The following is an 11249-nucleotide window of genomic DNA, read 5'->3' as shown; positions in this document are numbered from 1 at the left end:
TAAACACAGAAAAAGCTTAATTATTATTTAAGAACACAACCAGACTTATACACCAATCAATCAATACGAAGCACACTACTTGATATTCAACAAACACAAGTGATAAGTCCTTGGATCACAACTTTTCTACTTATTGTTCTTATTCCTTCTCTTTCTCATGATCCCAAGTATTTGTGGGATTCATGGATTTCTTTTCTTTCAGCTTGTCCTTCTCATGACTATGGTATATGATGGCGTTGTGCTTCGTATCAAAATCCTTAACAAAATGGTTCATTTTGTCAGCACCGGCCGCAGGATCTTGAACGAAAAGGTCTCTAATTGCTCCCGGTATAGGCTGATCTTTCGTCATGCTCTTCCAATAGTTCTCCCTCGGTTCCTTTCTTGCATGATTGAGCTCAACAAACTATTCCATACAGGTGAAAAATATGTTAGAGCATAAATACTACTAGAGGGGAAAAAAAAGTGCAAGGACAACTTTAATTGATGGTGCACAGGGTGATTTGAAATTCAATTGGATTTACCTCTAGATGTACATCCCATTGATATACTACTAGAGGGAACAGATTCATGAATCAAAAGGGAAAAAGATTAAATAGTAGGATATTTTAAATAAATCGAAAAGGTTTCATGTGGTTAGGAAATGCTTACCGAGAGAAAAGAGAGGAGAACAAGAAAAAACAAGAAAGACTTCATGTATAGTATTCTACACTTTGATTTTGCTACTCGTACTTTGTCTTGTATGGTAGCCAGGTCTCTCAAGCTCAGGCTGATCTCCACCATTTATAACAAAGTGCAAGGACAAGAAAGTGATTATAAAATATCTTTTGCCCTATCAAAGAAAAGAAGTTGCTGTGCTTCGGAGCACGATCGAATCAAAGGCTGCGTAAAAAAATACAAATAAATATAAAGGTGATTTCATGGTCGGAGGGGGTGCAAAGTGTCGACATTGTGGCTTGAAAGAGAGAAGAAAGAATCCAATCGGGATGATATGTGAATGATTTAATTATTTTTAGAGTCTAGTGTCCATCAATTGCGATAATGCCCCTGTATTGAAAATTTGAAACACCACTGACCTTACAAAAATAAAATACCTAAAAAGTATATAAAAATCCTTCTCTTCTTTTGGTGATGGGCAATGGCCAGAGGTTTTGCTTACGTATACAAAAATCACTAGTGTTTTCCCTTGAAAACATTAATTTTAAAAATAAGGACCCAGTTATACACTATACAATTAACAGTAACGAAATACATGTGTTAGACGCAGAATAAAATATAGTCGTTGTTCATAGCTGACATGTATATAATAACATTCTTTAGGTTTCGTGTTCTTGATATTATCCTAATTAAGAATAGTTCCATTTCCGTCATGCTTGTGTGTTTGAGGGCAAATGGTTTGTGAGGGGTTAATGATTAGCATCCCATTTTTTAATCCAGACCAAAATGCCATCAATGGACCCAGCTAGGACTGTGCCCAGAGCTTGCCCTACCCATCACCATGTTTTGAAGCAAGACACGAGGCAAGGTTTACCAAGAACACCAGCCCAAGACCTGGTGGGTCATTTGGGCATCTCATGCTCGGAGAGGATCAGTATATCCTTTGCTCCGGACACGAGAGGGAGGCATAACCTCCAAGGAGGCTTAACCTCTCCAAATACCTCAATGGCCTCCTGGTGGGCTCGGGAGTCCTTTCTTTTCCTATGAGCTTTCCCTCCGAGTCTACACGTCCCGACCTTGAATGAAGCCACTTGCATTTATAGTATAAACACGCCATTCTACATCACCAAGCCAACACAACGGTGACAGTCATGTTGATCTCGTTTAAATTTAGCTGTCAATCAACGTGACAAGATTTCCTTCCCTTGAACATAAAGCCATCACTCATTAAAACCTATAAACTCAGATGATCGCTATTTGCCCGTGTATGTATCGTAGTTCTTTTACATTTTACTCTTATCATGATGCAAGTGAACATTGTTCACGAACATAAATACGCGTTCATGAATCACTAAAGAAGTGGGAACATTCTCTCTTTCCACACTTATTCACATTTCCATCTTCTTCATAGATCTTTGAATATATGGTGTATCCTAAAAAATCTTGTATTTTCACTTTATATCTTACTGACTTAAACATAGGGTCCCCTGAACAACAGAAGGAACTTGCTTGCTTTCGGCCTCATTGATTTATATTTTAAGCTGTTTTGTCCAGCTTCAGGCTGTCTAGACAGCCTTTGCTGATTAAATTTTCTAAAGTCCAAGAACATTTATAAACCCACTTGCTATGTAATATCAGTATTGGTATAATTATACCAGTAGAACAAAAAAAAAACGAAAACGAAAAGATTTTTTTTGCCATGCTAGTTGGAAATCGATGTGCAATTATAGCAAACAAATTCATCTTTTATACATACACATATATGTCATAATTCTACTCTCCTGTGTGTCGGTGAACTGAACTTGGCCCGTCATTTGGAAGATCCACCAGCCACAGTTTAGACTTCAGAGGGATAATATTGAATAGTCATTCTAGGAGAGAAAAAAATTTGGGAAAAATACTGCCCAGAGTGCTCATGCTGACAGGCACACCCATCTTAACAGTGTTATCTCCTATTCTTGGCTAACTACAAGTTGACCTTCACACACAAAAAAAAAAAACATTTAATCAAATTAAATGTCAAAATCATTAGGAGCAGGAGGGCACACCTAGATGTTTCCACAACTATTGTTAACTCTTAGACCACACGCTGGCTCAAGATTATCTTATTGCAATCATCGTTCTGGGGACACAATTAATTAATATCAATCTTCAAGTTCAAAAAGATTGATTAGATCACTGTTTTTTCAATTGATATAGATTTAAGAGATGGTTAGAGTAGCCCGAATTTCCGTGGAGGAAAAAGATTCAAGCCTGATATTATTAGCCTACAATATTTCTGGCTAATGCTGCGCTCCATGCAGGGATCTGTCATTGACTATCAGCTGACAGCGACGAGAGAAGGAGAAAAAAAGGTAGAAAGGAACTTTTTTTGGGTGCTCAGATCAGATTCTAGTGCCGACGAGAAAACTTAGAGATTTTGTGTGGTTGAAAGAATTGATTTTTATTTAAAAATATTTTTTTATTTTTTTAAAAAATTATTTTTTATGTTAGGACATTAAAATGATTTTAAATATTTAAAAAATATCTTAAAAATAAAATAAAATTTACCCTACCCCTATTTGCAACGCAACGCAATGTTAAACAGGGGCTCGAGGTTGGCTCTTAGGCTAAAGTCAACTTGAAATGTGCATAATATAAATGGTTAGGTCTCTTGCTTATCGAAGAGACTGTCTTTGTTCCTTGAACTTTTGTTCATGAATAGTACTGTCCACTTTTAAAATGAGGAAAAGACAGATCAGCTTATTAATTATTAATTCATTTTCAATCTGATCATATATACTTTTAAAACTAAAAAAATCCAAATATTCTAATAACTCAAAGCTTCATGTTACTCGCGTTATCTAACTTGATTAACAATCCAAATTAGTTAATTAGATATTATATGGTGTCAAAAACAAGTTTAAAAAAATAAAAAATATATTATTTTAATTTATTTTCAAGCAAATATCATGAAAAATAATATCTACTATAATCTCAAACACCATTTTAGTCTCTTTATACGCCAAAGTAAGAATTAAGTGGAGTTAACCATTTAGGTGGTGGTCCAGTGGTAAGAATTTGGGATCAAGAAGTTTGCTCCCTCTGTGGTCTCAGGTTCGAGCCATGTGGTTGCTCATATGATGGTCATTTGAGGCTTACATGGTCGTTAACTTCAGGGCCCGTAGGATTAGTCAAGGTGCGCACAAACTGGCCCGGACACCCACGTTAAACTAAAAAAAAAAAAAGAAATTAAGTGGAGTTGGAGGACTAATTTATCATTTTCCTTTCTATTCTTCTCCTTTTTTAATTTTGCAAAAAGTTTGGTTTTGTAAGTGCTATGTTGAACCTGAACATTGTGTTGGTTGGCATTGCCTACCAGAGACAGTCTCATTTTCCAATCCATATACATAATTATTAGAGAGAGAAGTTTTATGGTATTTAAAAAATAAGTATTAACATCTATTCTACAAAAGAAAAATAAACATAACAAGTTAGAAAAAAAAGAAGGAAATATAGAATTACAAAAATAAATTAAAATTAAAATATCTTTAGAACTTTTAATGAATTCAGGTTTTTTCTATGTTCATCTCTTTTTTTCTAAAAAAAAAAAGAGTATACAACTAAAAACACTTACTTTTAGTTTTCCAGATTGACACTTGAACCCGATTAAGAGTCCATTTAAGAGTGTAATTACGGTTGCTTTTCAAAGTAATTTTTACTTGAAAATATATTAAAATAATTTTTTTATTTTTCTAAAATTATTTTTAATATAAATATATCAAAATGATTTGAAAACAACAAAAAAATATTAATTTGAAACAATAATTTTTTTTTTCAAAAACATTTTTAAAACACAAAAATAAACAGGATCTAAAGCAACCGTCACCCTATGTTCCGCTGCTTATAATATAAGAATTGTTTTCATGATGTATTTGAAAATGTAGTAGCGGTTGCTTTTCAAAATGTTTTTCATTTCAAAACACATTAAACTAATATTTTTTTTATTTTTAAAAAATTATTTTTGACATCGACACATCAAAATGATATAAAAAAATCAAAAATATATTATTTTAAAATAAAAAATAAAATAAATTTTTTAAAAAAAATACTTCCAAAACATAATTTCAAACACATTGAAACGGACTCGACGGTACAGGTCCAAGAACAATTATTTTTTAAAAATAGTAACTTAACAGTCTCGATTGTTCTAAGGGGCCGGCTCTGCGAATTAAAATACAACTCGTCCCAGCATCCAGGGAAATGACTCCAGTTAAATTACCATTCTAAGAAAAAATTATCAATTTAATTGAGAGAGACCTCTCTAGATCTTTTAATAAAGAAACCAAGAAGGAAGTCAAAAGTTTTTCGGGTTGCAATAAATGTTGTTCGGATCCCTTTGAAAGGTGTCGTTTAATGGCTTGTCAAGTGATAATCAGGTTCCTTAATTAAGATCCATTCAATTTGTAAACAAAGAAAAAACATTAAAGTAACTGTCAAAGTAATGCTATCTGAATTTTATCAAGCACATTTGTTTTCTTTTCTTTTCGTTTTTTTTTAGAAGTGAATGGAATTCATTAATTATTAAATTGATAAATAATCTTTTTGAGGAAGGTGGGATTTTGTAAGTGGTGTTTGTTATTGATGTTTAACTGTATTTTTTTAAAAATATAAATTTATATTTTTAGTTTGAAATTATTTTTTTATAGTTTTAATATGTTAATATAAAAAATACATTTTAAAAATATTATTTTATTATATCTCTTGAAGAAAATCTTCAAAAAACAACGTGTATTAATCCATCAATCAAACATTAGTGTTTGGTAATGCGTTTGAAAAGCGTTTCCGAAAAAATTTGAATTTTTTTTTAATTTTTTATTTTAAATTAATATTTTTTTGATGTTTTTAAATCATTTTGACGTGCTGATCTCAAAAATAATTTTTAAAAAATAAAAAAATATTATTGGCATCTTTTTTGAGTGAAAAACATTTTAAAAAGTAATCACAACCATACTTTCAAACACGCATCCACTGCTTTTTATCAATGGTTTGTAATGTACTTATATAGAATACAGGGCATTAAATAGAAAATTAAGATTTTATAAATTTTAAGATTACAACTAAATTATAGAGAAATCTTGATTTTGAATGTTAATAATCCAACGTGAATAACATATTAGATTTTCAAATAGTAAGTTAAACTTCAAAATCTAAATTAAATAAGTATCACAGACCTAAAGTAATTTAAAATTAATAATAAAACAATAAAACAATAATTTTTAAATTTAATTTAAATACAAAAACAATTTCAACAAGTTATATCAAGCTGACTATTTACAAGACTAAGTTTATAAATTGATCATAAGTTTTTAGTTTGATTTAACAATTAAATTTAAGAATTGTTTTTGTTTTTATCAACAACCTTATTTAACTTATGAAGACTTATTTTTAAATTTAAATCTACTAATCTAGCCTACAAACATGCCAATAGTTTCTTTTAGACATAGTTTGGAAGAAAATCTTAACCTTTTTTTAATCAGAATTTAATTTTTTTTAAAAATTAATTTTTTATAATATTTTTAGATCATTTTGATTTGCTAATATTAAAAATAAATTTATTTTTTTAAAAATATTATGTTAATATTTTTTTAAATAAAAATTATTCTAAAAAACAATTGTTATGATACCCAAACGTCGGTTATATGATATACTTTTTTGGGGAATATTCGGAACAGTGATAAACATTTTTGTCCACTTCAAGGCATTAAGTAAGGTCCAATTTGCACAAAGTGGCAGGGACAAATAAAAGGTACAGCCAAGCATGCTAAAGTCAGCAACGCTATTATGATTTGAAATAGTTCTTGACAATTTGAACGCTTGAAGTTGATACCCACTACAAAGCATCGACGGTAGCCATACCTGTAGTCAACCCTCGTGTTCATCCCCACTACGCCCACATCTTTAACGCTTCAACATTCAACTCCACTACGCCCAGACAGTAGTAACATTCAATCCACCGATCTAGATAGAAAACGAACTTAAATATTAAAATAAATCATGGTCAGCATGTTACAATGAACCTCTCGGCCGGAACATCCACTTACATTTCATTTGTACATGTAATTAACGCTCACATGTATCGTTCAATATATATGGTCAGTATTATAAAACTCAAGATGGATCTTTTTCTGGTGCCTCGGCCGAATATCCACCCATCTGAATTATATTCTGTATAGATATCACTTTCATTACATGGTATGAGGTTTTGAATGTGCCTGGGATCAAGATTTAAAGTCCTTCAAATTTCCACCTTCTTGGTATGTGGACATAATTATATGGAGTATGCTAAACACAACATGAAGAATCAAGATTTTATTAGTATATATTTATAAAAAATACTAGATTGAAAAAGATTTATGGGTATAAAATTTTAGAAAAACAAGCACGTCCTAGTGAAGACACGCTGGGCTTGGTAGTGTGCCAAGTCTCGGGCATGCTGGGTCTAACGCTAGCCAAATCTAGTCACGATTGGGCTTACTAGTGTGCCAAGCCTCGGGCACGTCCAGGAGAATGTGCATCCATGGGCATGCCCAAGGAAATGATCATTCTCCCTTTGCACACCAAAGAAAATGAGGTAATGTGGGTTTGATAAACATATATAACACAAGGTGCCTAGACTTAGCATTTAGCCAAATTCAAGGTAACTTGAGTCTGACATACATATCAGACCCAAGGTACTTGGACTTGGCCATCCGCCAAGTCCAAGGTAACGTAGGTCTAAAAAATATATCAAATCCAAGGTATTTGAACTTAGCAGTCTAGCAAATCCAAAGTGCTTGGACTTAACAATTAGCCAAGTCCAAGGTAACGACCATTGTCCCTTGGCACATCTAAGGTAATGATTATCCTTCATTGGGCATGCCTAAGAAAATGAGCATTCTACCCGGGGCATGCCAAGGGGATGACCCTTCTCCTTTAGGTCTAGCCTACAGGAAGAACTCAGCTTTTATAAGCTCAACAACATTTGATGTCTGACTCTAATCTCTTTATACTTTTTAGGTGTACAAAAGTCCTTTAGAAACCCACCATATTTTTTTCAGATATTAATATAGATGTAAAATATATTTATACTCATTAAATGTTATCATGGTAAAATCACACTTCAAACCCTTATCTTCACAAAGACAAAACTCATGAGCTATAGATACACTATGAAACCTTCAAATTAAAGATTTATAATCTTCATTTTCTACTGTACATATATTTTTAGAGTATTTCTTTCTAGAATATTATTGTATTTTTTCTTTCTAAAAAAATAATTATTTAAACATCGGAGAGTCTTCACCTTCACCAAAGATAATCTTTTGCAGGTACCATCCACAAGGCACCTTAGTCTACCAAATACCAAGTATAAACTATCAATTATTTTAGTTAGGGAGAATTAATAAGATTGTTAGGATTAATGGATTAACCGATTATCCACAAGAACCATATTCCTAAGTTATTTAGATTTTTTAGGACTTCATCGTTTATGTATAATTGTTTTGAGTTTTTTCTTTATCTATTTATATGATTCTAACCTATATATTTATAACTACGAGACATTGAATGGACTTTAAACTAAAGGTATAGTAAGGTATCATGTACAAATTCCTTCGTATAAAAGATTTTATAATAAAGATCTCAAATTTCAACGACTAATATTCTAGTTAGGTTCGGATCTATTTATAGTCAGAGATTACATGTGACTTTGCAATTTAACTAGAGGTGAAATGAATCAAGGAACCAGTTAAAGTCAACCGAGCACTTCGGTAGCCCTGTGGCTAGAGGCGGAGTTAAGTTAAAAAAAATTGAAGGGGGGCAAGATTAAGAAGATTTTTCTAAGGAGATAAATTTTAAGTCATTTAAGGGGCCAGGAAATTTTTTCTTTTTTTGCAGGGCTGCCCCTACCAGGCCCTCCTAGCTCTGCCCCTGCATGTCGGCCTTCAACATCAATACAAGTTTGGCAAATGCATCATCCACAGAAAAACATTAACCTGGGATAAGTACTGAACAATATTTAATTTGCATATTTGACTTGTGATCATTATAATATTAGTAATGGATCTTCTAGTGCAAAGTTTGTGCAGGGGAAATCAAACGCAGCCAAAAATGCCTGAACAGGGGTGACAAAGATTGAAGTGCCATTTGGCCTATCCTCTAGAACAGTTGACCCCAATTCAGTTTGATATGATGTCTCCAACTAGCCGTATTAAGACAAAACTCAATAAATGAGTGCAGAGTTATTTGTTCCATTTGACAAAGAAATAACTTCAACTGTTAGACTAGGTTTTAATTGGATCAGTTGATCATATAACTGTTTCCTTTCACAAGGAGAGAGTAAGAGAGAGCGGGTTTGATTTCAAGATATCAGAAGCAGGGATGACTGTTGATGTTTCTTGGAGAATTATCCTCTGTGCTCTCCTTGTTTTACTGGTAATCTTTATCTCCCCTTCTTGAAATCACACTTGCAGCCTCCATTGATTTCCTTGAATTTTTAATATATTGTTGACAAAATTGGGAGCTTTTTAATATTTGGTTTTCCTGATTTAATAATTTAAACAATTTGTTCTTATTACAGTTTGCTGAAGACAGCAGTGCAAGAGAGATAACTCGCATAAGATGGAAAGAAGTGGATGATGATACTAAGGGTCAGCAACACAACCCAGAAATACCTGATTTGCAACAACTTTCCAAGGATAATCATCTGCCAATCAAGCATAATATTGACGATGATCATCAAAAGCATGCGCATGCGCATGCTCATCTATCATCACATATGGATCACATGGACCCTTCAGATAAGATTTTCTTCACCATAAAGGATCTAAAAGTTGGTAACGCAATTCCAATTTACTTCTCCCATGGAGACCCTTCAACTTCTCCTCATCTGATATCTAGAGAAGAAGCCAATTCAATTCCTTTCTCTTTAGCAAAATTACCTTACCTTCTTGAATTTTTCTCTCTGTCTAAAGAATCTCCTCAAGCCAAAGCCATGGAATATACACTAACACAATGTGAAGTTGAACCCATGGAAGGAGAGACCAAGTTATGTGCTACTTCCTTAGAATCCATGCTTGATTTTGCACAGGCCACCTTTGGAATCGATACCCAAGTAAAAGCTTTAACTACTAACCACCTTAGAAAGTCAGTTGCACCTTTACAAAACTACACCCTTTTGGAAGAGCCCAAAGAGATCTTGGCACCAAAAATGATAGGATGTCATACCATGCCTTACCCTTATGTAGTTTACTATTGCCATATCCAAGAAGGTGGGAACAGGCTATTTGAGATTTCACTTGGTGGCGAGCATGGAGATAGAGTCCAAGCTACTGGTGTTTGCCACATGGACACCTCAAAATGGGATCCTGACAACCCATCATTTCGTGTGCTGAAGATAAAGCCTGGAACTGCCCCCGTGTGCCATATTTTTCCAGCAGATAACATAGTTTGGGTGCCTTTGATTTCGTAAATTCAGTAGTAACATCTATTGAAGTGATTGTAAATAATAAGTCCTGATACTTAAATCTTGTGTTATGTCATATGCTTGTCTCTAAAAGAGTCCCTGTGGATGTAGGCATCCACACCAATGTTCCCTGCTACAAAGACTAGTAAATAACATCGGGGATTCTATAAATGGGAATGTTTTGGAATGCGAGTGGTTTAGGATGACAGGCAAGGGCATTCTCTTTAATTACATGATCAGAACCTGGCTGCGAAAAATATTTTGGGCATGACTGAATTTCATGGAAATCCAGCCAGAACTGACCAGATTTCTAAACCATAACTGGATCTAGTCATTGCTTAAAATAATTTAAACATCCAATCCCACTTTTCGTCGGGTTTAACAAAAGGCCCCGAAGACCGCACCGTTATAAATGTGCATGATATAACATCGCTCTGCTTGCATGTTTATACTGCAAGGTTTAACTCCAAGATGCTTATTTCCAAATTCCAATCACGCATAGTACAAGATATTCCTGCATTACAACAGGATGCATATATAAAACCCTGGTCCAGTAATGTTTACCTCGCAATCAAGTTGGCTTGCATCCTAACCTAACGTATTGAGACACTTGAATACAAACTGAACAACAAATCTACTCATTTCATCCACTTCACAGCTTACCTGTTAAGGAAGCACGTTTATTTTTATAATGTAGCACTCATTAATGACTCAAAGCTTGAGGATATAGCACTGCTAACTCCGTTATTCAGAGCCTAAGACAATAACATTAGTCACCTTGTTGATATCCTTGGCAAATTTACCATCTTCTGCTGGTTTGGCATCTTTGCACTGTCTTGGTTCGGAGGCAGTGACAGAGGACTTCTCACTTCTGCACTCGGTAGTTGTTCCATGATACAAAGGTATGGTTGACCAATCATCAGTTTCGGGTTCAGTTGTCGCTCCATACGTCGGTTCGAAAAATCATCACTTTCAGGCTAGATCGTTGTTCCACATGATGAATACGTCGATTCGACCAATCATCGAAATCTAGTTTATCCGTTTCAGTCTCAGGAGCTTCATGATAAATACAACGATTGGACCAATCATCTAAATCAAGAAGTCTTTCATT

General features: G+C 33.7%; 2 protein-coding genes across 2 annotated transcripts; one reads left to right on the top strand and one right to left on the bottom strand.

Annotated features, from left to right (window-relative positions):
- LOC7464037 (uncharacterized) lies at positions 1-938 on the bottom strand. Its single transcript, XM_002313767.4, has 2 exons — positions 649-938; positions 1-403 (listed from the first exon to the last, which is right to left on the bottom strand). Exons 1-2 carry the CDS (start codon positions 778-780, stop codon positions 140-142), a joined length of 396 nt encoding a protein of 131 aa, XP_002313803.2. The 5' UTR covers positions 781-938; the 3' UTR covers positions 1-139.
- A 7855-nt stretch (positions 939-8793) lies between these two features.
- LOC7464041 (BURP domain protein USPL1) lies at positions 8794-10309 on the top strand. The gene is made up of 2 exons (XM_002313019.4): positions 8794-9108; positions 9254-10309. The coding sequence occupies exons 1-2, from the start codon at positions 9055-9057 to the stop codon at positions 10142-10144; spliced, it is 945 nt and encodes a 314-aa protein (XP_002313055.3). The 5' UTR covers positions 8794-9054; the 3' UTR covers positions 10145-10309.
- The last annotated feature ends 940 nt before the right edge of the window (positions 10310-11249 follow it).

This window comes from Populus trichocarpa, chromosome 9 (assembly GCF_000002775.5).
Source record: "Populus trichocarpa isolate Nisqually-1 chromosome 9, P.trichocarpa_v4.1, whole genome shotgun sequence".
Classification (NCBI taxonomy): domain Eukaryota; kingdom Viridiplantae; phylum Streptophyta; class Magnoliopsida; order Malpighiales; family Salicaceae; genus Populus; species Populus trichocarpa.
The sequence above is the reverse complement of the archived record's forward strand: the minus strand, read 5'-3'. Positions and strand labels throughout refer to the sequence as shown.

What these genes read in the sequence shown, in the direction of transcription:
- LOC7464041 (XM_002313019.4), top strand. Translation starts at nt 9,055, where the DNA reads ATGACTGTTGATGTTTCTTGGAGAATTATCCTCTGTGCTCTCCTTGTT. An exon ending in GTGCTCTCCTTGTTTTACTG is followed by an intron (nt 9,109 to 9,253) that starts GTAATCTTTATC and finishes TTCTTATTACAG; the next exon opens with TTTGCTGAAGACAGCAGTGC.
- LOC7464037 (XM_002313767.4), bottom strand. Translation starts at nt 780, where the DNA reads ATGGTGGAGATCAGCCTGAGCTTGAGAGACCTGGCTACCATACAAGAC. An exon ending in TTCTCCTCTCTTTTCTCTCG is followed by an intron (nt 404 to 648) that starts GTAAGCATTTCC and finishes TGTATGGAATAG; the next exon opens with TTTGTTGAGCTCAATCATGC.